General features: G+C 46.6%; 1 protein-coding gene across 1 annotated transcript; it reads right to left on the bottom strand.

The window, feature by feature from the left end:
* Positions 1-9,134: 9,134 nt before the first annotated feature.
* Positions 9,135-21,916, bottom strand: UBE2J2 (ubiquitin conjugating enzyme E2 J2). Its single transcript, XM_053400787.1, has 7 exons — positions 21,726-21,916; positions 15,259-15,389; positions 14,281-14,321; positions 13,091-13,193; positions 11,650-11,788; positions 11,413-11,493; positions 9,135-9,737 (listed from the first exon to the last, which is right to left on the bottom strand). The coding sequence occupies exons 2-7, from the start codon at positions 15,387-15,389 to the stop codon at positions 9,450-9,452; spliced, it is 783 nt and encodes a 260-aa protein (XP_053256762.1). The 5' UTR covers positions 21,726-21,916; the 3' UTR covers positions 9,135-9,449.
* Positions 21,917-23,714: the final 1,798 nt, after the last annotated feature.

Raw genomic sequence — 23,714 nt, 5'->3', positions numbered from 1 at the left:
CTGCCCAGACTTGCGCCCTAGGGAACATCACTTTTGCAGTGGTTTGACTTCACCCCTGGAAGCGCACTCCATTGTCTCTGGAGACAGACGGATGCCAACAACATTTTTTTCAAAGCAATGCAGTGGCTAAGCAGGAACTGGGAGGGAGAGGAGGAAGAATCAATGCAGGGCTTCCCAAACTTGGGTCTCCAGCTGTTGTTGGACTACAACTCCCATCATCCCTGACCACTGGTCTCCCTAGCTATGGATGATGGGAGTTGTAGTCCAACAACAACTGGAGACCCAAGTTTGGAAAACACTGGTCTATAGCGCCTTCCCGTTTTGAAGTTATTTTAGACACAAAAGATCTATTGATCTGTGAAACTGCTTCCAGATAAGCTGAAAGAATTGGGAAACTCTGTTCTAATGAATCAGGCCAAATCTAGTTCAGCATCCTGTGGCCAGCCACATGCCTCTGGGAAGCTCAAAAGCAGGAGCCAGGCACAAGAGCCCTCTCCCGTCCTGTGTCTTCCAGCAACTGGTATTCAGAAGCCTACAGATTTCAACACTAGGGGTAGTAGACCCCTGATCTACCCCATGCCTACTCTGACAGAAGAAGAAGAAGAAGAGTTTGGATTTGATATCCAGCTTTATCACTACCCTAAGGAGTCTCAAAGCAGCTAACAATCTCCTTTCCCTTCCTTCCCCACAACAAACACTCTGTGAGGTGAGTGAGGCTGAGAGACTTCAAAGAAGTGTGACTGGCCCAAGGTCACCCAGCAGCTGCATGTGGAGGAGCGGGGAATCGAACCCAGTTCACCAGATTACGAGTCTACCGCTCTTAACCACTACACCACACTGGCTCCCAGACAGGCAGCAACTCTCCAGGGGCTCCAGCAGAGGTCTTTCCCATCACCTGATCCTTCTCACCTGCAGATGCCATGAACCTGGAGCAAGTATTTTGCCACCCAGTTATGCCTCCCCATGGTCCCCAAAGGGTGTGCAGACTAGTGCAGGGGTAGGCAACTTAAGGCCTGTGGGCTGGATGTGGCCCAATTGCCTTCTCAATCCGGCCTGCAGACTGTCCGGGAAGCAACATGATTTACATGAATAGAATGTGTCCTTTTATTTAAAATGCACCTCTGGGTTATTTGTGGGGCCTGCCTGGTGTTTTTACATGATTGGAATGTGTGCTTTTATCTAAAATGCATCTCTGGGGAACGGCGGAACGGCCCAGGGCTGAAAAATGTTCCTGACCCCTGGACTAGTGGGACAAGATCAAACAGCGCATGCAAGAAGCATTATTATTTCTCCTCCTTCTCTACTTTCTCCGCTGGCCAGGTGAGACAAGAGAAATGGAGAACACTTCTGAATTGAGAATCCCTAGCAATCGGATGAAAGGTATAGGTAAATGGCTTGAGGGATCCATCACGCTCATTTAAACTTGGATAGTATCGCGGCGCCACCTCGTGGATTAAAAAGAGAGCGCACATACACACACACACTCATTGAGAAGAAGTCAACAGTGTCCGGCCAGATGTGTAGGGAGCTCACTAGTACAGTGTTTCCCAACCTTGGGCCTCCAGCTGTTTTTGGACTACAATTCCCATCATCCCTTGCCACTGGTCTTGCTAGTCAGGGATGATGGGAGTTGTAGTTCAAAAACAGCTGGAGGCCCAAGGTTGGGAAACACTGCACTAGTAGGATGTGAAGGGGACAGCCTACCTGTTTCCCCAACCCCACATTCTGGTATCAAGAGGTAAACTGCACCTGAGCAAGGAGGCTCCATCCAAAAACTATCACGACTAATTAAACACACACACATGGGAATTGTCCTGCTATCTCAGGGTTGGACAGAAGGCTGCTTGGCGATTTACAGTAGATCAGGAAGTTCCCAGCTCTCAAATTATTTACAATCGGGCTCATCCAACTAAGCTATACTTCTACTGAAATTAATGGTAGATCTGTTGAAAATAACAGCTCAGCCTAGTCAACAGAACTCGGGACTTTATGGGCCTTGGATCTTGTCCAGCTAAGTCCTACTCAGAGTAGACCCATTGAAGTGAATAGGCCTAGGTTAGCCATTACCATTGTTTTCAATGGGTCTTCTCCCAAGTAGGAATAGGACTGGATGCAGCCCTGAGGTTTGATCCTGCAAGGCAGCACATCCGTTCTGGTTAAGAGAGTGGTGTTCCTAATGCCAAGGTCACAGAATCATAGAGTTGTAAGGGACCCCAAGGGTCATCTAGTCCAACCCCCTGCAATGCAGGAATCTCAACTAAAGCAACCACGGCAGATGGCCATCAAACTCTTGTGTAGGTTCGATCCCTTTACGGTACAGCTGCATGTCCCTACATTGCAGGGGGTTGGATTAGATCAGTGATGGCCAAACTTGGCCCTCCAGCTGTTTCGGGACTACAATTCCCATCATCCCTGACCACTGGTCCTGTTAGCTAAGGATGATGGGAGTTGTAGTCCCAAAACAGCTGGAGGGCCAAGTTTGGCCATCACTGGATTAGATGATCCTCAGGGACCCTTTCAGCTCTTACTATTCCATGATAATTGGGAACAGACACTCCTTGTACAGGGGCAGTCTACCTGTAAATCTCAGGTGCAAGGGAAAGAATAGCAATGGAAGGCTGTTGCTGGCTTTTGGGCAGGGGACATTCGCAGCCCTACCCCAAGATGCTGGGGATTTGAAATTGGGACCTTCTGCATGCAAAGCAGGAGCTCTACCACTATGGGCCCTTCCCTTAAGACACAGGAGGGGTCAGACCCTTAGTTCCATGTAGCCCAGTAGTCTAGATGTCAGGATTGTGGCCCTCACAGACTCCAGGCGTCACCAGACTGCAACTCCCATCACCCCTCTGGCCATTGGCTATGCTTGCTGGGGCTGATGGGAGTGGTAGTTCAGAGACATCTGGAACGCCAGAGGTTCTCTGCACGATCAGCGTGACGTTTTCAAAAAACAACAACTGTTTTTAATATTGTGTTTTCACGTTGCAAAAGGGTGAGGAATCAGCAGCAGCAGCAACATCCAGAATGTCAAAGGATTCCCACACCTCTGAGCTCCATCCCTTTCTGGGGAAAAGGTTCTAGGCTCTTATCCAAGACATCTGCGGTCCAGGATTAAAAGACCTAGAGCCAAGCTCCGAACTCTGCGCCCTTCGTTTCATCCTCTCGCCACCCCAAATCTGGAAGCCTTGCCTAAATAAATATTTACTCCACCCGGAACAGGGCCCAAGTGCTGTGGTCCAACGGCCAGGCGGATTCTAGGCTCAGAGGGACTCTGCTGCTGCCATTGGTTGAGAAGATATTTCCTCGATTTAAAACAAAAACAAAAACGGGAACGGTTTCAAATGAGAGGCTTACCATCTGGCCTGGAACATGTGGGCCGTAGGAGTTTCAGCTTCACAAAATACACACATGCTGAAGAATCTTGTCCTTTTGACGGCGATGCCTCCAAACCCACAAACACGAAATCTCAACATCCTTCCTGGGTAGGAATGGCAAGAGGGAGCAGAATGTGGCGGCATGGAGTGCTCCCGCCAGCCATGCCCTCTTCAAGGCTATTCCATCCCATTCCCCCCCTCCCTGCTCAGCATTCTGTGGCCACTGAGCATGCTCAGCTCTTCATTAGCTTGTTCTAGGTTTGGTTCTACCCCCACAACCACCACCAAAACCCCACCACACTTTTTTGTGTACTTCAACAAACCTTGGGGGTATCCCAAGCCTACTGACCCCCTCCCCCTCCACATGGGTGATGCCATTTTGGCTGTGTAAGGCTCTATGCTCAGTGAATGAGCCTGTTAATAGCATCATATATTGTATTGGCCTGAATATAAGCCTCACTTATTTAAGCGACAATAATTGGCTTTTGCGATATTGCTGCCGAAAGAGGCATAGGGTAAAACGGAATGGGTGTGAGCGCCTGTAGAATTTTAAGGGAGCGGCTTATATTTGGGCCAATACGGTATACAGTGGTACCTCGGGTTAAGTACTTAATTCATTCTGGAGGTCCACTTTAGCTAATGGGGCCTCCCGCTGCTGCTGGAGCACGATTTCTGTTCTCATCCTGAAGCAAAGTTCTTAACCCGAGGTACTATTTCTGGGTTAGCAGAGTCTGTAACCTGAAGCGTATGTAACCTGAAATGTATGTAACCAGAGGTACCACTGTATATAACTATTTTTATCCATGGTAAGCAGCCATGATGGTTGAGATTCAGTATCTCTTTCCAGAAACTTCAAGATGGGGAGAGCACCCTAGTCCTCAGGTCCTGTTTGCTTGTTTCCCTACAGGCATCTGGTCAACCACTGTGAGAACAGGATGCTGGACTGCATGAGCCGCTGGCCTGATCCAGCACGTTCTTATGTTCTTTAAATCCCACAGGCTGGGAAGGAAATTTCATTGCCCGAGAGCTTTCCCCAAGTCCCATCAGGTTGGATGTTGTTGGGAGGAGGATGCTGGGCCAGGGAGGCCTCTCGATCGGATCCAGGAGGGAAGTTTTCGCATTCCTAATGTTAAGACGTATGCATGCCAGGGAAGGGGTGAGAAGAGGACAGAAACCCAGGGTTTGCACCACATCACTGTACCGTGGAAGTATGCGAGACCTTTCTAAATTTGTATCAACCGCATGAATTCATGGAATTTGGGACAGAGTCGCAAGGAGGGGTACGAAGAGGGCGGTGCCTCTGATTCCCTGCACACAATGTGGAAACTCCGTCCAGATTTCAGCTTCGTGAGACCGACAGAGGCAGCACGGCCTAGCAGTTAACAAAGCAAGAGGCAAACAGGAACCCCCTTGGTTCCAGTTGCGCTTAGCTAAATGGCCTTGTCTGAAAAGCCATCTCCAGACCTCAGCACCTTCTCTGCAATGCAAGTGTGCGAACCACGACCTAATTTTAAAGGGCTGTTGTTAAATGCTGCAGGATTAGGGAGGGAGAATCTCTCGTTTCAGTGACTCACTTTTCCAATCTTCAGTTCAAACAGCTGCGTTCTAGTTCACTGGTGGTTTTGGAAAGGAAGGATTCTGCCTTGAAAATGAACTGAATCAAACTCCCCCACTATCATGTGACAAAACTCGTGGGCATTCGAAAAGCGGAAAGCAGCCTTAAACTGGGAACAGACCACTGCTCCATCTAGCTCAGTACGGCCTACACTGACTGGCAGCAGCTCTCCAGGGCTTCTGGCAGGGGACATTCCCAGCCGTACCTGGAGACTGAATCCTGGATCTTCTGCATGCAAAGCAATGCCCCACCAGTGAGCTAAGGCCGTTTGGTAAATGCAGAGCTCATGTAATCACAAGCTTACCTCTGGAAGACTTCCTCCAAATTTCCTCTCCTAGCAACCGATGTTTCCTCTCGGGCACCTGGGGGGAAAAGCCATTTTGTTTGCTCAGGCTTTTAATGGGAGATAATTGTCCTGATTTCCAACAGGGACGCTCTTCTGCCGACGACTTAATTTGCCTGTTATTTTGCTTTCCCTGTTTTGATTTGCTGGGGTGCCTCAGAGATCCATTTGAACAGAAAGGCTGGCTATAAATCTTCAGGGTGGGTTGTTTTGACGTTCTGAAGTGCTCTACCTGCGCTGCCCTACATAAACCACATGCAATCTAAAAAACAGGCAAACTACTACTACAAAGGTGAGTTTGTCGCTGGTCCACCCCACCCCACCCCGCCAAAAAGCTCAAGTTTCTAGATCTTGTCGTTGCAAGCTTCAGCTCGACATGAGTGGAGAGGATTTGCTGTAAGGTAAAAAATAAGGATGCTGAGCTGTCCCTACCCATCAGGGCTTCAGACCCTTCACAGCTCATGGTCACAACGCAACAGGTGATGTTTAGTTCAGCTATGCACATCTGCTTGAATTCTGACACTCTATAAAAGCTTTGGAATTCAGCTGCTGTTAACCTGCTGCTGTTTTTTCTTAGGGCAGAATTTGCTGCTGGAATACAGAGTATATGGAGGAAAGGGAAGGAGGTTCAGCCTAGGGGAGAGCTCTGGAGAAGGGTGAGCTTTGCTCTGTTGCAAACAACCAGCCTTGCATGCAAGTGAGACCAGGTTTGATCCTCAGCCCCATGGGCTTTCCTTTAAAAAAAACAAAGATAAAAAGCACACCACACAGTTCCTAACAGAGAAGACGGAAGCCTTTGTAGAAACAGATACATTTAAGATCTTCTCGTGCTGAGAGAGCAGATGAAAAGCATGTACAGGAGCCCGACTTGAAGAACGATTATAAATAAAATTCAATCAAAAAAAGGAAGGGGAAAAAGGGGAGGGGGGAGAGAAGGAAAATAAACACAAAATCTCCAAAGTGTTTTTATAAATACAGATATTAAGTCATTCCTTACCGCACGTCATCTGCACCACCTGCCCCCCCCCCGCCCCCACTACAAGATCTCCTTTCCAAAGATATGGATCTATCCAGTTAGCTTCAACTATTCCATACCTATTTGCAGATAAAATTGATCAAAGCACATATTTACTGATTATCTAAGCTACATGGCTCATGGGTTTAATGCTCTCTGCTTTTGCTACCCCACCCTCTGCAACTACTTTAAATCATCCAGCAGAACCAGGAATCAAGTTATTTGGTGGGTGGGTTTTTTAAAACCTACAAAAGGGGAATAAAAGCAGCCGCCTAGATTTGATTTTATTTTTTAAGAGGGGGAGAGAAAGGGGAAATATCACATTCTTAATACTCAGGAAGTCCCCCTTTATTCTGAGCCTGTGGCAAAGGTTTTTTTAAAAAAGGAACGAAGTGGGTTTTAGAAGTCTAAGAGCCTTTCAACCTCACCAATATTCCTTTGTTAAGTTGGAAATCGAGAAGCCTGTGACTTTATAAAGTGAGCCACGGCCGATTTGGAAAAGGCACTAGCATTCGCCTCTGGGCTGAGGCAAAAGGATTTGGGAAAGATTTGAGCGGGGGCCTCTCAAACCCAGCCATAAACCACATCTCAGCTATTATGTGACATGCTCTTTTTCTTTGACACAGGAAAAGATTCTGCGGTGGCAGAGCTAGGGGAACCTTTGGCCCTCCAGATATTGCTGAACTACAACTCCCATCAGCCCCAACCAGCATGGAGTGATTGGGGTTGTAAGTTCAACAACACCTGGCGGGCCACAGGCCTCCCACATGTCTGCCACAGAGGAGGGCCCAGCAACTTTGGTCGCTTAACCATCAGGTCCCCAAGGCAGTCGGGCCGGCAGCTGCAAACACTAGGCCTCCGACCACATTTGCCACATTTGCCTTGGGAGCCAATCGCACCGAGCGGGCAGTGCTAAAATGCAACGAGCAAGTAGAGTCACAACCCCCTACAAAATCTGGAGCTCAGGGCTGCTCCTAGCTGTCATATTATGGGTGGAAGATGCACACGTCTGAATTCTCTCTCTCACACCCTCTGCCAGGTTGACACCTGTCCCATGCTAGGTTTTTCTACATGCAGGATATCCTCAACATCCCTCCGTGGGAGAACATCTACCAAAAGCCAACGCCATATCAACCAGTAGCCTGAAAAAGTCCAAATCACGAGAAGGTTCTTCCAAGTTGGTTAAGAAACAGCATCTCCGGCAAAGCCCAGAGGCCTCTGTGAGATTTGAAGCCAAGAGAGGGTCATCTCCTGACCCAGTGGCTGAAGCGTGCCCATCTTCCCCACACGCTCATTTGAGTGCTACTCTGATTTATAGTTCCCTATAAGGGTGAAGATTTGGGGTTCAAGCGAGACGAAGTTCCAAAAATCTGAGCAGAGGAGCACCACCCCTCAATCTGCGTTTACAGGGCAAGTGAGTCACCACTGTTCCTCAACCCAAAGCAAAGCAAAAACCAGTCCCTTCAGGAAACCCACCTCCACCTGTCGCCTGAGGGATCGCAACAAAGTCCTACTCTGAGCAGACCCACTGAAATGAATGGACCAAAAATCAGTTACGCCCGTTCATTTCAACTGGGTCGACTCTTTGAGTAGGGCCAACGCCGGGGGCAAATCCCCGTGACATAGCTTGAGGGGGCTTTGCTCCCCACATGCTCAATGTCGAGAGAAAGTCTTCCGAAATCTGCACTGCATTTTGGAGAGATGAATTCTAACTGAACAGCTACACCTGGTGGCCAATTGCGAGGGGGGGGGAAGAAAAAGCAACCCCAAAACAACCCTAACATGATCGCAGACTTAAACTGCACTTTTTTAACACAGTTGTTTCAGGGAGGATTTTTTTTTAAAAAGTAACAACTAAGAAAAACACCAACTATAAAAGCCTCCATTAAAAATGAAAAAAGGACAGCAAACGACACCTGGAGACGGACTGTTCAGACTGCTCAATTGACAATTTTTTTCAGCTGTGACTGGTAATAGTGAGAGTTTGTGCAGGCCAGGAGTAAATAATAGAAAGAAACCTTGCATTATTGTGACAAGACACAAAAAAAATGTACGTGCGTTTAAAATGCACATCCTGCTACCATGAGGGGCCTGGACTAGCCATGATTGTGTGGGATGGCAGGAGGCAAAGATCCCCTCGTACAAAGCAAACCAGCTACCTCTCTTGGCACAACGAGGCTCTCATGGGGACGGCAGCGCAAGCAGCGCCTTGCTCCCCCTCACTTCACTATCGTAATCTTTGCTTTTTAAAAGAAAAATAGCTTTTTGTGAAGAAAACATCTCTCACCCCAGATGCAGGACACAAGATGCTTCGTCAAGCGTGTCCCTTTTTAAAAAAATGATGAACGTCTTGGCCTAAGAGCAGACAGACACGCTCAACAGATGAGCACCAGCACGTGAAGCGATGGCATTTGGGAGAGAGGGGGAGGCAGCTCAACTATTCCTCTACCCTCCTCCACCCCCTCTGTGTTTCCTCTAGAAACCACTTCACACAACAGGAAGTTCTAAGGTGTGACTGGCAGTCTACTGAGTCAAAAAAGACCAAAAGGCGGAAGGAGAGAATGCAGAGGTCAATTGGCAGATTCGGAGGGTTATGCAGCCTTCCCCCTCCCACCCTGGCGTGACATGGGGAACCCCCTGGGGTCTCCAAAATGTGCAAATCCAAGTGAATACTGAAAAAGAGCTGAAGGATTCCAGAACTGATTCTGAGGTAAGTAAAGACAACACAACAATGCCATTTTGCGGGGAGGGAGGGAGAGGTAGGCAGAAACCGTTTTTCCTCTTGGCTAGTCTATTTTTAAAAATCCCACTTCACCTGTCCCGAGACGCAACTCATTTCTTCTCCTCCTCTGCCCCAAGTTGCATTTGCTACAAATTTTTAAAGGTGGGTTGCTGTTTTTCCCCCTTCCCCCATCCCCAAACTAAACCCATGAGCCAAACTTTTGTTTTTACCTGTACATCGCGGTATTCATCCCAGAGTCGGGAATAAGATACCTAGGGAGTCCCATACGCTTTTGTTTTGTTTTCCTGCCACTACCACTAATTTTGGTCTTGGAACCGGGAGGGGTGTAGGTGGATGGGCTGGAGGGAGGAAAAACAGCGCCTTCACTCCTGCGCTATGCTCCTCAGGACGTACTTCACCGTGTAGGCGAAGGCCGCAAAGCCGACTATAACAAACAAGTTCGCCAAAGCTCCGCCCAGGAGTCCATGGTTCCGATTGGCCTGCTGCAGGCCAGGGTGGTTGTTGGCAGCGGCCAATGGGATGTGACCGTTGAGGAGGGGCAGCCCGTTCTGGACATGGTGGGCTTCCCCGTCGGGGACGACGTCCGGGAGCGGGAGGGTCAGGGGCCGGCTGTGGAGATCTTCTCGCGCCTTTTGTTTCTGCTTGATTTCCTGGGATGGGGAAAAACAGGGAAGGGAGATCAGAGAGGGGCAACGTCTGTGCTGGCGCTGACAAACCGATTTGTTTATTGCAGATACCAGATACTTGCCGCCCAAAGGTATACAAGCAACTTGCGTTAAAGAGAAACATGTGCACATACATAATATCACCGGGGGGGATGGGGGAGAGGCAGGGACCGTATTATATGTTAATATTTAGTGTAACAACTTACATAAAAACAAAAGCACCACATTAGGTCCGTAAACTGTAGCAAACAACATTTGCATTGTTGGCACCAGTCTGTCTTGAGAGACAGTGGAGTGCGCCTCTGGGGTGAAGTCAAACTGCTGTGTTAGCAGTGCTGAAGTGACCTCCTCGGGGTGCAAGCCTGGGCAGTATGCATTGTATGGAGGTCCTGGGCTGCCCAGACAACAAGACCTGCCTCTTGGCCTCACTGATACAGTTCAAAGGAAAGCAGAGCAAATACATCTGGCACCAGCTTGGCTGCAGTTGTTGCTGCTGTTAATTGAATTTATATACTGTCCTATACTCGGGAGTCTCAGGAAGAAGAAAAGAGTTTGGATTTGATATCCCGCTTTATCACTACCCTAGGGAGTCTCAAAGCAGCTAACATTCTCCTTTCCCTTCCTCCCCCACAACAAACACTCTTTGAGGTGAGCGGGGCTGAGAGACTTCACAGAAGTGTGACTGGCCCAAGGTCACCCAGCAGCTGCATGTGGAGGAGCGGAGACGCGAACCCAGTTCCCCAGATTACGAGTCTACCGCTCCTAACCACTTCACCACACTGGTGGAGGATTGTTCACAGAATAAAATCAAGACATAAAACCACAAAATAAATAAAAACAAGAACCCCAAAGCCCCCCTCAAAAAAACAACAACAACATTTTAAAGGGGCATAGGATGTAAATCAGATCAACCAAAGGCCTGGTTAAAAAGGAATGTTTTTGCCTGGCACCTAAAGGTGTATAATGAAGGTGCCAGGAGAACTTCCCTGGAGAGAGCGTTCCACAGATGGGGAGCCACTGCAGAGAAGGCCCGTTCTCTCGAGGAGGAGGCACAGGGAGAAGGGCCTAAGAAGATGATTTCAGGGTCCAGGTAGGTTCATATGGAAAGAGGCGGTCCTTGAGGTACTGTGGTCCTGAGTTACCGGAAGGAGGCGTACAAGGCGCCAGTCAGCGTAGACTTTACCGAGCTAGATGGACCAAGGTACTGAGCCAGTATAGGGCAGCTTCCTAAGTACCCCCCCCCCGCCTCTAGGTGCAATAAAATTGATGCCACCAGAAAGGCCGTCTTATACTGGTTTAGATGCATTGGTCAATTTAGCTTGTCTGACACTGAATGGCACCTTGGGCAACAGGTCAGTCAGTGCAGACACGCCAAACTAAGATGAACCAGCTCAGTGGCAGAGCATCTGCAATGCACACAGAAGGTCCCGGGTTCAATCCCCAATGGCATTTCCAGGTAGGGCTTGGGGGGTGGAATAGACTCCATCCTAAAATCCCAGTATAGACAATACTGAGCTGGATGGACCAATGGTTTGACTTGGTATAAGGCAACTTCCTGTGTTCCTGTGATACTAGAGGTAACCTACAGCCAACCGTGACTATTGCACCGTGCACATTGATCCCGTTTTGCTAATACCAGTTTCCAAATGTTCGAGCTTACCTCCACCACGTCAGGGAATAATTCACAGAAGACTTTGTCTTTGACGTTAAATGCTAAACTCTGCGACGCAAGCTGCCTTTTCTATTGAGAGACGGGGAACAAAAAGAAAAGGCGGGCATCAGTTTGGAGCAGGCATTTTTGCAAATGAAACAAATGCACCTCGGAGGACCTCTGCAGCATTCAGTTATTTATTTTTACATAGGCAGCTAGCAGATCCTGCCCTGGGAGGTTACTTACTGTGAACTCTGACGTTTCTATACTGCCCAGAGTGGGACCTTTTTCAACCATAAAACTAAGAAGGCCTGTTAAGATGGTCGAGACCGACCACGCTGGGTTCCACGTGTCCGGGTGGAAGTCGGTAATCGAAAGACATAACCTGCAAGGGAAAAGGTCGGTACAAAATTAGATAAAACTTCACCAAAGAGCATCAGGACTACATTTTAACCAAACCACCTCCCTCCCACCACAAAAACCCCACTCATTTAAACAAAAGAAGGAAAGCATGTTTCGCATCCCCACAACCAAAGAATCATGTGAACTTTAGGTTGTTAAAGTTGCTGGGAATTGTAGTTCTATCAAGCGTAAACTACAGTTCCCAGGATTCTTTGGGGCGTGACAAGGTTTAAATATATGGCACAAGGTATGTATATTGGTATATGAGACCACAAGGCATATATACCTCAATATAGGTATCTGAGACAATAAGAACAGTCCTGATTAGGAAACAAGTGTGAAACTATAGCTCAGTCATTAGCACCCCAGTGCAGCGCTATCAATTCACTGGCTATTTCTGCCTCTTTCAAATACAGCAGATCCTCCAAAAAGTACTTTCAAGGTTCCTCTCACTTTCTGGCAAGTGAAACATGGTTCTTTAACCAAAGGTTGGATTAGGATATTAACAAAATATCTATTTACACTTATTTCAGATTTTGCAAAGACCTCCCTACACGAGAGAAAATTCTATCCATTCTCTTGCATCTTTCTCTCTCTCTCCTTTTCCCTGTTTATGATGGTGTCCTTGAGCACCAATAACGTCAGCTAGCGCTGACGAGTTCTTTATAAACTCTTCGTTTATCCCTCCAAAGAAACAAGTTTGCTGGCCTCTGCTGTATATTAAGCCAAAATCTTCCCACAGGGTTGAGCAAATTCCCAAGCTCTTTATACAGCATGAGCTTTCTAGGAAGTGAAGAGTCTTAAAACGTGCTTGAGAGTCTGGAAGCTGGCCGCTCCCAGTCGGTTTTAGAAGGATTTGATAAAGGTCACTTTGCCTACTTGCAATGAAACAGACAGCTTAAAACATGACTAGAAAAGAGAGCTCATATGTGGTCCCATCACCATCTTATCTGTTTCAATCTATTCTTGCCTCTGGCCTTGCCCATCACTGGCAAAGGCACACACTCACACCCAGAGGTTGCCTAGAAGGGAAAGATATAGCCCCCCCCCGACTAGATTACTGCAATGTGCTCTATGTGGGGCTGCCCTTGAAGATGGCGCTGAAGCTCCAACTGGGCTAAAATGTGGTTGTGGTTCCATTTAAATCACATATAATTCTTGAAGATGCAAAGCTTCAGCCTGGCCTCTGACACCTGAGGTGGTTGTGATTTGCTTTAAACTGATTTGCTTTGAAGTCATTGGCTGTAACGGTAAGGACGGGCAGACATTAAAGGAAGCTACTTACCTTGTATTGCATTTAAATCTTCCATTCGGTGTTATCATATAAATACTAGGAGGTTTGAAAGGAAATTCTCTGGGGAAGATTAGTTTCCCGTGATAATAGCCACCTAAAGTGCCGGAAAGGAAATAAAAACAACCCGTATTCAATTAGCAGCAAAGGTGGGGAGGTCCAGGTTTGCTCAAAATCAGCCTGGCAGATGCACTGAATACCCGACGGCAATTCAAACACACACACCCTGCTACCACTGCTACCACACACACACCCCCCACAAAAAAACTACAAATGGCTGTCAACGGCAATCAAACTGGTCATGTCAAATATGAAGCAGGCCTGAGGCCACCAAAAAGAGAGATACAGCTTTACGGGCTGTGGGAGCCTCTAAAAAACTTATCTAGCCAGGGTAGTAAGAAGCATCTGTAGGAAAAGGGAGAGATCGGACTGCAGGGGCTCTCTACCAGCTCTGATGAAAAGACAAGCACCTTTGGCCTCCTCCTCCCCAAATCTTCCCATTCCAGCCAACTTAGCTCACTGCAAGAACTAAGGAAGGATGCCCATGTTTGCTTTACCCCTCTCTTGTCCTTTCGTGTCGTGTTTTTTAGGACTGCGGGTCAGAGGACAGGGAATGTCTTACTGGTATTCATAAGCCACTCTGGGAGCCTTGGGGGGGTGAAGTAAACAAGCCTTCCTCAAAATGCTCTGACAACACCATCAATATGTGCTTTAGATCTGTGTCGTTGCTGGTGGTACTTGGTGACTTCCCCCTTCTATATCTAAACCATTTATATACAGTGGTACCTCAGGTTACATACTTAATTCGTTCCGGAGGTCCGTTCTTAACCTGAAACTGTTCTTAACCTGAAGCACCACTTTAGCTAATGGAGCCTCCTCCTGCTGCTGCACCGCCGCTGCACGATTTCTGTTCTCATCCTGAAGCAAAGTTCTTAACCTGAGGTACTATTTCTGGGTTAGCGGAGTCTGTAACCTGAAGAGTATGTAACCTGAAGCGTATGTAACCCGAGGTACCACTGTATATAAATGGTTTAGATATAGAAAGGGGAAGTCACCAAGTACCACCAGCAACGACACAGATCTAAAACACGTATTGTTGGTGTGGTTAGAGCATTTTAAGGCTTGTTTACTTCATAGTCTAGCTTTATTTTTATCTGGCGTTTCAAATGGTAGCTGCGATTTACCTTCGTACGGCGTCAACTCAGGTCCCCGTACAACATAGTGCCTAAGGGAGAAAGGGAGAGCTTTTATTGCACAGTTTCCAAGGAAAGGGGGATAGGGAAGGGGGAGAGAGAAAAGGAAAGAAATAAGTTACGTATTATATCCCCACTTCAAAAAGCAGGTGCGCTATTGGCAGCCCTGCAAGAACGCTGTATAGTTTCGTGATGTGGGGTAGAAGAATCATCCTATGTCTAAAAACACTTACAAATGGATGCGATTTCAGTTAAATTTGGGGCATCACAGAGCAATGTTGGCAATGATTCATTTGATAAAGGGAACAGATCCTAGGCTTGTGATTAATTTTCTCATCATGTTATGTGCATTTACACACACACACACCACACCAGTGTGGTTTAGTGGTCAAGAGTGTTGGGTTGAGGCCTGGGAGACCAGGCTTCAAACCCCCACTCGGCCAGGAAGTGTGGGTGACCTTCGCATCACCTACCTTACAGGTTTGTTGTGGGGATTAATGGGGAGACCAGTTGTGCCACACTGAGTAATGTGGAAGAAAGGTGAGATATAAATGCAGTAAGTAGGTTCTGAGTGCAGGCAACAACTGTTTTAGGTGTGTCCAACTGACACGCAACCATGCATGTGTGCATTGCGCCAACCCCGGAAATGGCCAGAAAAGAGGGTGGAGCAGGGTTTCATGCGCTCCACTGCCATGTGCAGGGGTCAGGAATGCAATCCCTGCACAAGACAGTCATTGCCTGTAAATATACATGGAATGTCTCCCTTAAGGGTCAACAGGCTTCTGTGTTTGTCGGATGATCCCATCAAGCACGCTTTCACCATAAAGAGGGCTGTATCCAATGAAATCCTACACAGTCTACCCAAGTTATCTGTGTCCATCCATTTCAATGGGTCTACTCCATGTAGGACCAACACTGATGACAACCCAAAAGGCTGTGACCCCTGCCCAGTTGGTTCCCGTTCCTTACCATTCAAGGATATTTGACGGTAGAGGTTCAGCACATATATAAGGCACTGGGTCTTTTTTAATTCGCAGGTAGTCCTGTTTGAGTCTCTGGGTAGCTGTCGTGGGTGCTCGCTTATTACTATTGCTGCTCATCTGCCAATAAAGAGGGTGGGGGAAGGGAAAATACACTTATTTATTTATTTCAGCATTTTAAACTTCCCTTTCAGCCAAAGAGGCTTTCAGAGCAGCTTACAAAAATCATTACTAAAGACAAGTTTCCCTGCTCTCGGGACTCACAATCTAAAAAGACACAGCACATGAGGAAAAGGGGGGGAGGGAAGAGGAAAAGGCAACGCTCAAGCGCAAGTTCTTCAAGCTGCAGGAGTAGAGCTGGTGACAATGTCGAGACCAGGAAGGACAACACAGTTCCTGTCTCACCAAACTTATATATACACACACACAAGTTGTTTGTGTTGCCAGGGCAGACGGCAGCCAATGGCAAGAAGATCAACAGTGCCAGCAAGAAGACTTTCTACCACATGCAATGCTTCTATTACCCACTGCCAAACCAGGAGCAACAGCTGCCAATCTAATGCTCTGGAACCCAGCAACTGAAGGAGAGCAGAAAGCGGAAGGGCAGTGCCAAGCTAATCAGAACTTTGACCGATGTCCCTCAATTTTGCCCACCTTTCTGGCACCTGCAGAACATCAACCTTCACTAACAAGTCCCAGCTGCCTACAAAGAGCCTTTGCAAAGGCCCTCAAAGGATTAACGAGGACACATTTCCCCTGTCTGTCTCCCAACAAAGGTCACCATACATACAGGGTGACCAGAGCAGTTTCTGTGTCAAAACCAGGCCTAAATCCCAATTTAAATGGATGTAGAAAATCATTTTCCTGCAGTAGCACCTCAGTCTGGTCCATGTAAACCCACTAAAGAACTTTGCCCAAGAAGAGGAGATTGGCAGCTGGGCAGTAGTTAGTTAGATTTTCTGAATCCAGGAAATTTCTTAAGGAGTTGTTTTCTCATTTTTTCAGTTAATTTGCCTTAACTTTACACTCTGGGTAGGGGAGCAGCTTCTGGACTCAGAGAAAGGAGTGGAGGGGTGGGGAGAAGAAGCTCAACATTTTCTTGTGCAATATTGGTTATCGAAGGTCAAACTGATAAAAGTTCCCTTTAAGCACACCACGCTCAAACAAAATATTCCAAAAAAGCTCTCAGGGTTTTGACTGTTTGATCCAGCAGCACAATGAACGTTAAGAAGCATATTGGGTGTTGGGGAGTTAGGAACAGCCTGGCTTGTCCCACAGAAGTTCAAGGACTATTTTTTTAGGAAAAGGAGGGGTGAATGGGCACACAATAAGCTTTCTGAGCTTTGTGAGAAGCCACCGACCAAAGTTTGGGTGGGGGGGAGGAGAAAGGTCTCTGTAGATCAGAGTCAAAACCTGCTTTATTCTGGAATTAAATTTATCAGGAGATTAAAGATTATTAAAACGCACATTCAAATTTCTCCTCAGTTATTCCCTTACTAAACGCATAGACAGGCATGATGAAAAGATGCAGCCAAAAGGAAATTCTGGCATGGATGTGGGCAGCAGCATCTCTATAGAAGAGCAGTGGAAATCGTTTAAAAATCTGCGTTTATTCTTATGGCCTAAGAATCTCTGGAACCTAGTTACGGCAGAAAAACACACACATACGTTATGGGTCCCAAAGGGACAGGAAGATCACTTCTGCTCAATATGGTGGGATTTTATTTCAAATAGTTTAGTTTCAGATTTACAGGTACCTCCCCCTGCCATGCCGTCTTAATGAATATGGATTTCATGGTTCCAAATTGGGTGTTATTATTTAATATGTTTAGGCTTTATATGCCCTGCATTTAGTTGGATATACAGTGGTACCTTGGGTTAAGTACTTAATTCGTTCCAGAGGTCTGTTCTTAACCTGAAACTGTTCTTAACCTGAAGCACTTTAGCTAATGGGGCCTCCTGCTGCCACCGTGCTGCCGTAGCACAATTTCTGTTCTCATCCTGAAGCAAAGTTCTTAACCTGAAGCACTATTTCTGGGTTAGCAGAGTCTGTAACCTGAAGCGTATGTAACCTGAGGTAGCACTGTATTACTGAATTTTTGTTACTGTTTACCTGTCCGTGTGGGTCCATAATAAACTGAAAACAAAAAACCCTAAATAGGTTAGCAGTTAGTAGACGACTTAACTGTTGTTAATAAGGCTGCATACCTGCCATTTCTCCCCAGCCCCACAAAAAAGAAACTTGGGAGTTGTAGTTTAATCCATCACACAGCTGCAATTCCTATCACCCTTAAACTACAGTTCCCAGGATTTTTCCAGGGGGCGTGCTTTAACATATGGTGTGTACATGGCCTAAGAATCAGCTATTCCAATCGATGGCTGCCCTTCCACATCCAGAAACTCTTCAAAGGCAACCTCTTAACCCCCACAAGTGCCAAAGATCCCAGACATTTGGCAGGACAGCTCTTTGTTCAATGGCAGTACACCTCTGAAGACCACACGTTGAGGTCAAGGAGTGAGAGAACATTTTGGCCTTCGTTTCCTGCTTTGTGTGCATCCCAGAGTCATGTGGGCTGTACAGGCTGCTGGACTTTATGGGCCTTTGGTTTGATCGAGTTGGGCAGCTGATTTGCTGGGATTAAAACCTTCAGGTGCGGAGGAAGTGAGACCAAGTGGCAGAGTGACAAACAACACAGAAGGCTGCCGCATTTAAGATTCAGTCATTTGAATGGCCACTCTGGAATGTGTTGACTACACAGGCTGGTCTGATGTACCAAGGATGTTATTAGGAAAGGATCAAATACTTTGTTAGGAACCAGTGCCAAACACCAGCAATCATCGATGAGAGCTGAGGCCAGAACCTCCATGGTCAGAGGCAGTGTACCTCAGGGGCGGCATGTCCCATTTCACCGTTTGAGGTGAAACGGGAAGTGCCACCCTGCTCTGCTGCACCGCCCCCAAACCGCCCACCATGCCACCTCTGCCACTGGCGCAGAAGCACCGCTGGCACAGGTGCCAATTTACGGCAAGCTATTGCAAGATTTTGGTGAGATCTCACTGGAAATTGGCTAGGTATTTATCTAAGTAGCTGCGAGAGAGTGGAACATCTCACTACACAACCAGAGCTGGAGGTTACCAGCTTTTTAAAGCTGGATGACCTACACCTAGCCCAATTCTCGACTGAAAGATGTAACATTAATGCATAATACACTGAGAAGTGCACCCAGTCGCATGTTTAACTTATGGAACAGACTGCTGCAAGATGTGGCAACAACCATTGGCTTGGATTCCTTTAAAAGGGGATGAGACAAATTCAGGAGGATAAGGCTTTCAACGGCAACTAGTTGTGATTACTATATGCCACCTCCAGGATCAGAGGCAGAAGAATACATCTGAACAGCTGTCTGTGGTGAACAACATGGAGAAAAGGGCTTCGGATCCTGATTCTCAGAGGCAGCTGGTTGGCCACTGTGAGAAATTGGGTGCTGGACTGGATGGAAATTAGATCTTCTGAAGAAGTAATACAAAAGTTCTGATGGAAGTGGAGGAGTAGAGAGATACAGTAGTTTTGATGGGGTTTTTTAAACGTTAGACAAAATCACCTAGATTTGTCAATGGCTACCAATCATGATTGGGGACGCGGGTGGCGCTGTGGGTAAAAGCCTCAGCGCCTAGGGCTTGCCGATCAGAAGGTCGGCGGTTCGAGTTGTGGACCACCGGGATTAAATTTACGGCATGTAATGCCTTAAGAGAGAATATTATGAAAATGATATACAGGTGGTACATGACCCCAGTCAAGCTTGCAAAAATCTATCATTTGCCCGATAATAAATGTTGGAAATGTAAGGAAACTGAAGGTACATTCTTTCACCTTTGGTGGACGTGCCCTAGGATTAAGGCTTTCTGGGAAATGATATATAATGAATTGAAAAAGGTATTTAAATATACCTTCTTGAAGAAACCAGAGGCCTTTCTCTTGGGCATGGTCGGCCAAGTGGTGCCAAAGAAGGACAGAACTTTTTTTATGTATGCTACAACAGCAGCAAGAATACTCATCGCAAAGTATTGGAAGACGCAAGATCTACCCACTCTGGAAGAATGGCAGATGAAATTGATTGACTGTATGGGACTGGCAGAATTGACGAGCAGAATCCGTGACCAGGGAGAAGAGTCGGCTGAAGAAGATTGGAAAAAATTCAAGGACTATTTACAGAAATATTGTAAAATTAAAGAAAGTTAGATGGTGCTAGATTGAAATTGAGAGGTTTCTAGCTGTAATGATATATAAGAACATAGATGGGGGGGGAAAGGGTTTGAAAAATAAGGTAATGTTACAAGCTGTAATGCTTTAAATGAAGGATTTGCTGAACAAATAACCTTAATTGGGATACAAGAAGGAGAAGTATGAGGAGGTCTGAGAAATTTGTTATCTAAAAGTATGGTTTATGAATTTTATGCTTTTGTTTAATGTTTCTGTTTGTTCTGTTTTTGTTTGTTTGTTTAAAAAATTGGAAAATTTAATAAATATTCTTTAAAAAAAAGAAGAAGAAGGTCGGCGGTTCGAATCCCCGCGGCGGGGTGCGCTCCCGTTGCTCGGTCCCAGCACCTGCCAACCTAGCAGTTCGAAAGCACGTCAAAGTGCAAGTAGATAAATAGGGACCGCTTACTGGCGGGAGGGTAAACGCCGTTTCCGTGTGCTGCGCTGGCTCGCCAGATGCAGCTTTGTCACGCTAGCCACGTGACCCAGAAGTGTCTCGGGACAGCGCTGGCCCCCGGCCTCTTAAGTGAGATGGGCGCACAACCCTAGAGTCTGTCAAGACTGGCCCGTATGGGCAGGGATACCTTTACCTCTTTACCAATCATGATTGCTATACAGAACCCCCCAAAAACATAGAAAGCTGCCTTACGCCAGATCAGCTCACTGATCTGTCTAGCTCAGTACAGTCTACACTGGCAGCAGCTCCTCAGGGTTCCAGATAAGGCCTTTGCCAGCACTACTTGAAGGCTCTAGAGGCTGAACAGGGGATCTTCTGTATGTATCTCATTAGCTCTACTACTGAGCTATGCATGGCCCTTCCATTAAGTCAGAGAAAGCTGCCTTAGCTAAATGGCACAATGGCCTAGGGTAAGTACTCTGAGTAGCAACAGCTCTCAAAGAGCCAGAAGCAGTCTACAGAAGATATCAATTACCAGTTCCTGAGGAGTAAACAACATGAAGAAAACGTTGCTCTCATGTCTTGCTTATTGGCTATCTAGGGGCATCTAGCTGAACACTGCCAGAAACAGAAAACTGAGTCGGGCAGAACTTTTGGTGTCTCTTCTGAGGTTCTTGGCCATGATACACAGGAACAGAGCAGAACATCTGTGTACAGAGATAGAAGATCTCTAAATATTGAGTTGTATCCAAGATCAGGCCCATGAAAATCAATGGACCTAAGTTTTGAATGCCCATTAATTTCAATGGGTCAACTCCAACTAGGATTAGCACTGGACAGAAGCCGTAGCTGCTAGAGCTCATTCCACAGGGGAGGGCTGTTGCAAACATGCCCTGTTTGTTTATTAGGTTTTAACCCACTTTTTAAGCAAATCTCCTCACAAAGCAGCAAGCTTAACATACAGCTAACAATACAAAACAAGTGTTTAAAAGTTTTAAAAAGTATTACCAAAGATTAAGAGTTAGCTAGCACATTTTAAAAGTCCAACCCCAGAATCAAAAAATGCAACAGGTGGTTTAAAGTGCTGGTCCTGCTCTGTGCAGACTCACTGAAATTAATAGGCTTGATAAACATGGGTTGATTAACCAAATGGACCTACTCCAAGTAAATCTAGGTTATATACATAGCCCAATGGGTTACAGCAACCAAGTAAGTTCTACTTAAGACGTGTCGAAATCAATGAATCTCTGGTCATTGGTGTCCATTGGTTTTTATGCACCTACTCTGAGAATGACAAAAGCGACAATCTGTAATATAAGCAGAAACTTAACTGCAACGCACCTTGTCCCCAAGCCCTGTAGAAGAGTGAGGTTGTGGGCTCCCCACAGACGCCTGACCGGGGTCTGCTGCCAGTCAGTGCAGGCAATACTGAGCTACATGGGCCAAGGGTCGGCCTCGGTGTAAACAGAGCTTCCCGTATCCCTATCTCGGGGGCCGAGCTCCTCCGAAAACCCCAGGTTCTGCTGCCAGCCAGTGCAGGCGGCAGTGGTTTCCAACTCGCCTTTCCCACTTCCTGCGGAGAGCCACCCCAAAGGGAGAGGGGGTTCGGAGGCTCCCCACAAGCGCCGGCCTAGAAGGGATGCGGGCCTTTTGGTCGGACACGGCCATTCGGCTTCCCAGGCCAGAAGCTGAACCCCATAATAACAAAATAACATTATCCCCCCACAAACCCGCTCCTCCTTCCTTGGCCTGCCTGGCTCCTTCTTTCCTCCTCCCTCCACTCCTCCTTTCCTCGACTCACCTCTCCCTGCTGGGCTCAGGGCCCCCCTGCGCGGCCTCGAGGCGGGGGAAAGGGGGAAGGAGGGGAGCCGGAGCCGGAGTCGGCCTCTCAGCCTGGGCGTCTCGCTGGGTCCCTCAGGCGCTCTTCCCGCCGCCGCCACCGCCGCCGCGACCCTCCAAGATGGCTGCCCAAGGCAGGCGCCGAGTAAAGACCGGCTTCCCGTTTTTTCCCCACCTACTTCCGGTTCCTGCGGAGGATGAAAAGGAGAGGAGCACATCCAGGAGGCGACGCTCTGGGCCGCGGCCGGAGATGGGGGATTTGGAAGGGAAATGTACGATAGAGAAAGGTGTGGGGGTTTTCTTTGCGTCACTTCCTGTGCAGAACGGAACCGATGTCATCACCATTGTAACCCCTCGCAAGATTGTACAGTAGGGGGTTGGCGGCTTCGCCAAGAGAGTTTACAGAAGGCCTATGTGCAATAGAGATAGTAAATTGTAGAGTGACCTACGACTCCTTACATCCTTTTTTTAAATTTAGGATTCTCCATTTGATTTGAGATTTGTATGATGGTTTTTCTAGCAACAGAAGCAAAGGGAAAAAGAGGCTCACAACGATAAAAACAATAGATTCTTTTTTAAAAAAATCAATATGGTAGTCTGATCGTACCAACAACAGCACAGTAATCTGATCGTACCAACATGACCAAACCGTACATTTAAAGCACTCTTACGCCACTTATTTATTTTTTATTATTACTTTCTTGTTAAATTCTTCCGAGGATCACGCGGCGATTTACAGTAAAAAAAGAGTAATGGCTTTCCACAAATAATGCTGGGAGCTGTAGCGAAATAAGTCATCTGCAGCATAAGCATAGCCTGCTATTTCATTTCATTTCATTTCATTAGTTTTATACCACCCTTCATCCGATGATTACAGGGCGGTTCACAAGATACATATGCGTGTAAAGGTATTGTCACTCTACACGATATTAAGTCTATGGTGATTGGCAACACATTCTCCTCGTTCCATATCGAATGGGTCTAGTGCGGCTACGTGGCTTGATGTGCGCCTGCGCGATAGAGCTTCTGCCGGCTTTGGTGGCTGCTCATCTTGACTGCTGCCAAGGGGAGAGCGATGCGCTTTCTAGCCTCTCAGAAGCAAACAAAGCAGCGATTACTACTACTACATTTATTCATCATATTAAAAAAAAAAAGAATATCAAAGTGACTTAACAAAATATTTAAATACACCAAACAACCTGTTGACTGTGTAAAAATCAAATGCTGTAGAAACGAGCATCTCTAAAGGTATTCACCCAATAACAAGAATAAAGAAGGGTGCATTATTTTTATTAATTTCTTTTTGTTCTACAAACCACATTATTCTAAAAACAACAACCCCCCAAAAAAGCAAAGCAGTTTGCAAAAAATAATAAAACAATTAAATTCTCATTTAAAAACAAGCCCAAGAATCCAAAACCTTCAAAAATAATTAAAACCAACGATCAGCTGAAAAGCAAATTAAAACACATTCCAACATTCCACATGGCTGGATAGAATTGCCTAAAGAAAAATGTTTTTAGCAGGCGCTGATTAGAGTACAGTGAATCATGTTATGTGTAAGTGTGACTTCTTATATACATAATTCTTATATAAGAAGTGTGACTTCTTATATACATAATTTAAATTATATACATAATTTACCTTGGTTCCTCAGGTCTTTGGTAAACAGTCTTTGGTGAACAGTTTGGCAAATGGATCTGAGCATCCCCTGAGCATGTTTAGATAGCGCCTTCTTTGTGAAACGGCTATACAGTGGTACCTCAGGTTACATACGCTTCAGGTTACAGACTCCGCTAACCCAGAAATAGTACCTCGGGTTAAGAACTTTGCTTCAGGATGAGAACAGAAATTGAGCGAACTTCTGGGTTAGCGCCATTGGCTAATGGCGGATTCCCTCCAAGCTCCGGAGGGAATCGGCTCTGTAGGAGTGGGGTCTTACCGCGACGGC

Source organism: Podarcis raffonei, chromosome 8 (genome assembly GCF_027172205.1).
Source record: "Podarcis raffonei isolate rPodRaf1 chromosome 8, rPodRaf1.pri, whole genome shotgun sequence".
NCBI lineage: Eukaryota > Metazoa > Chordata > Lepidosauria > Squamata > Lacertidae > Podarcis > Podarcis raffonei.
This window is presented reverse-complemented; position numbering and strand designations above follow the sequence as displayed.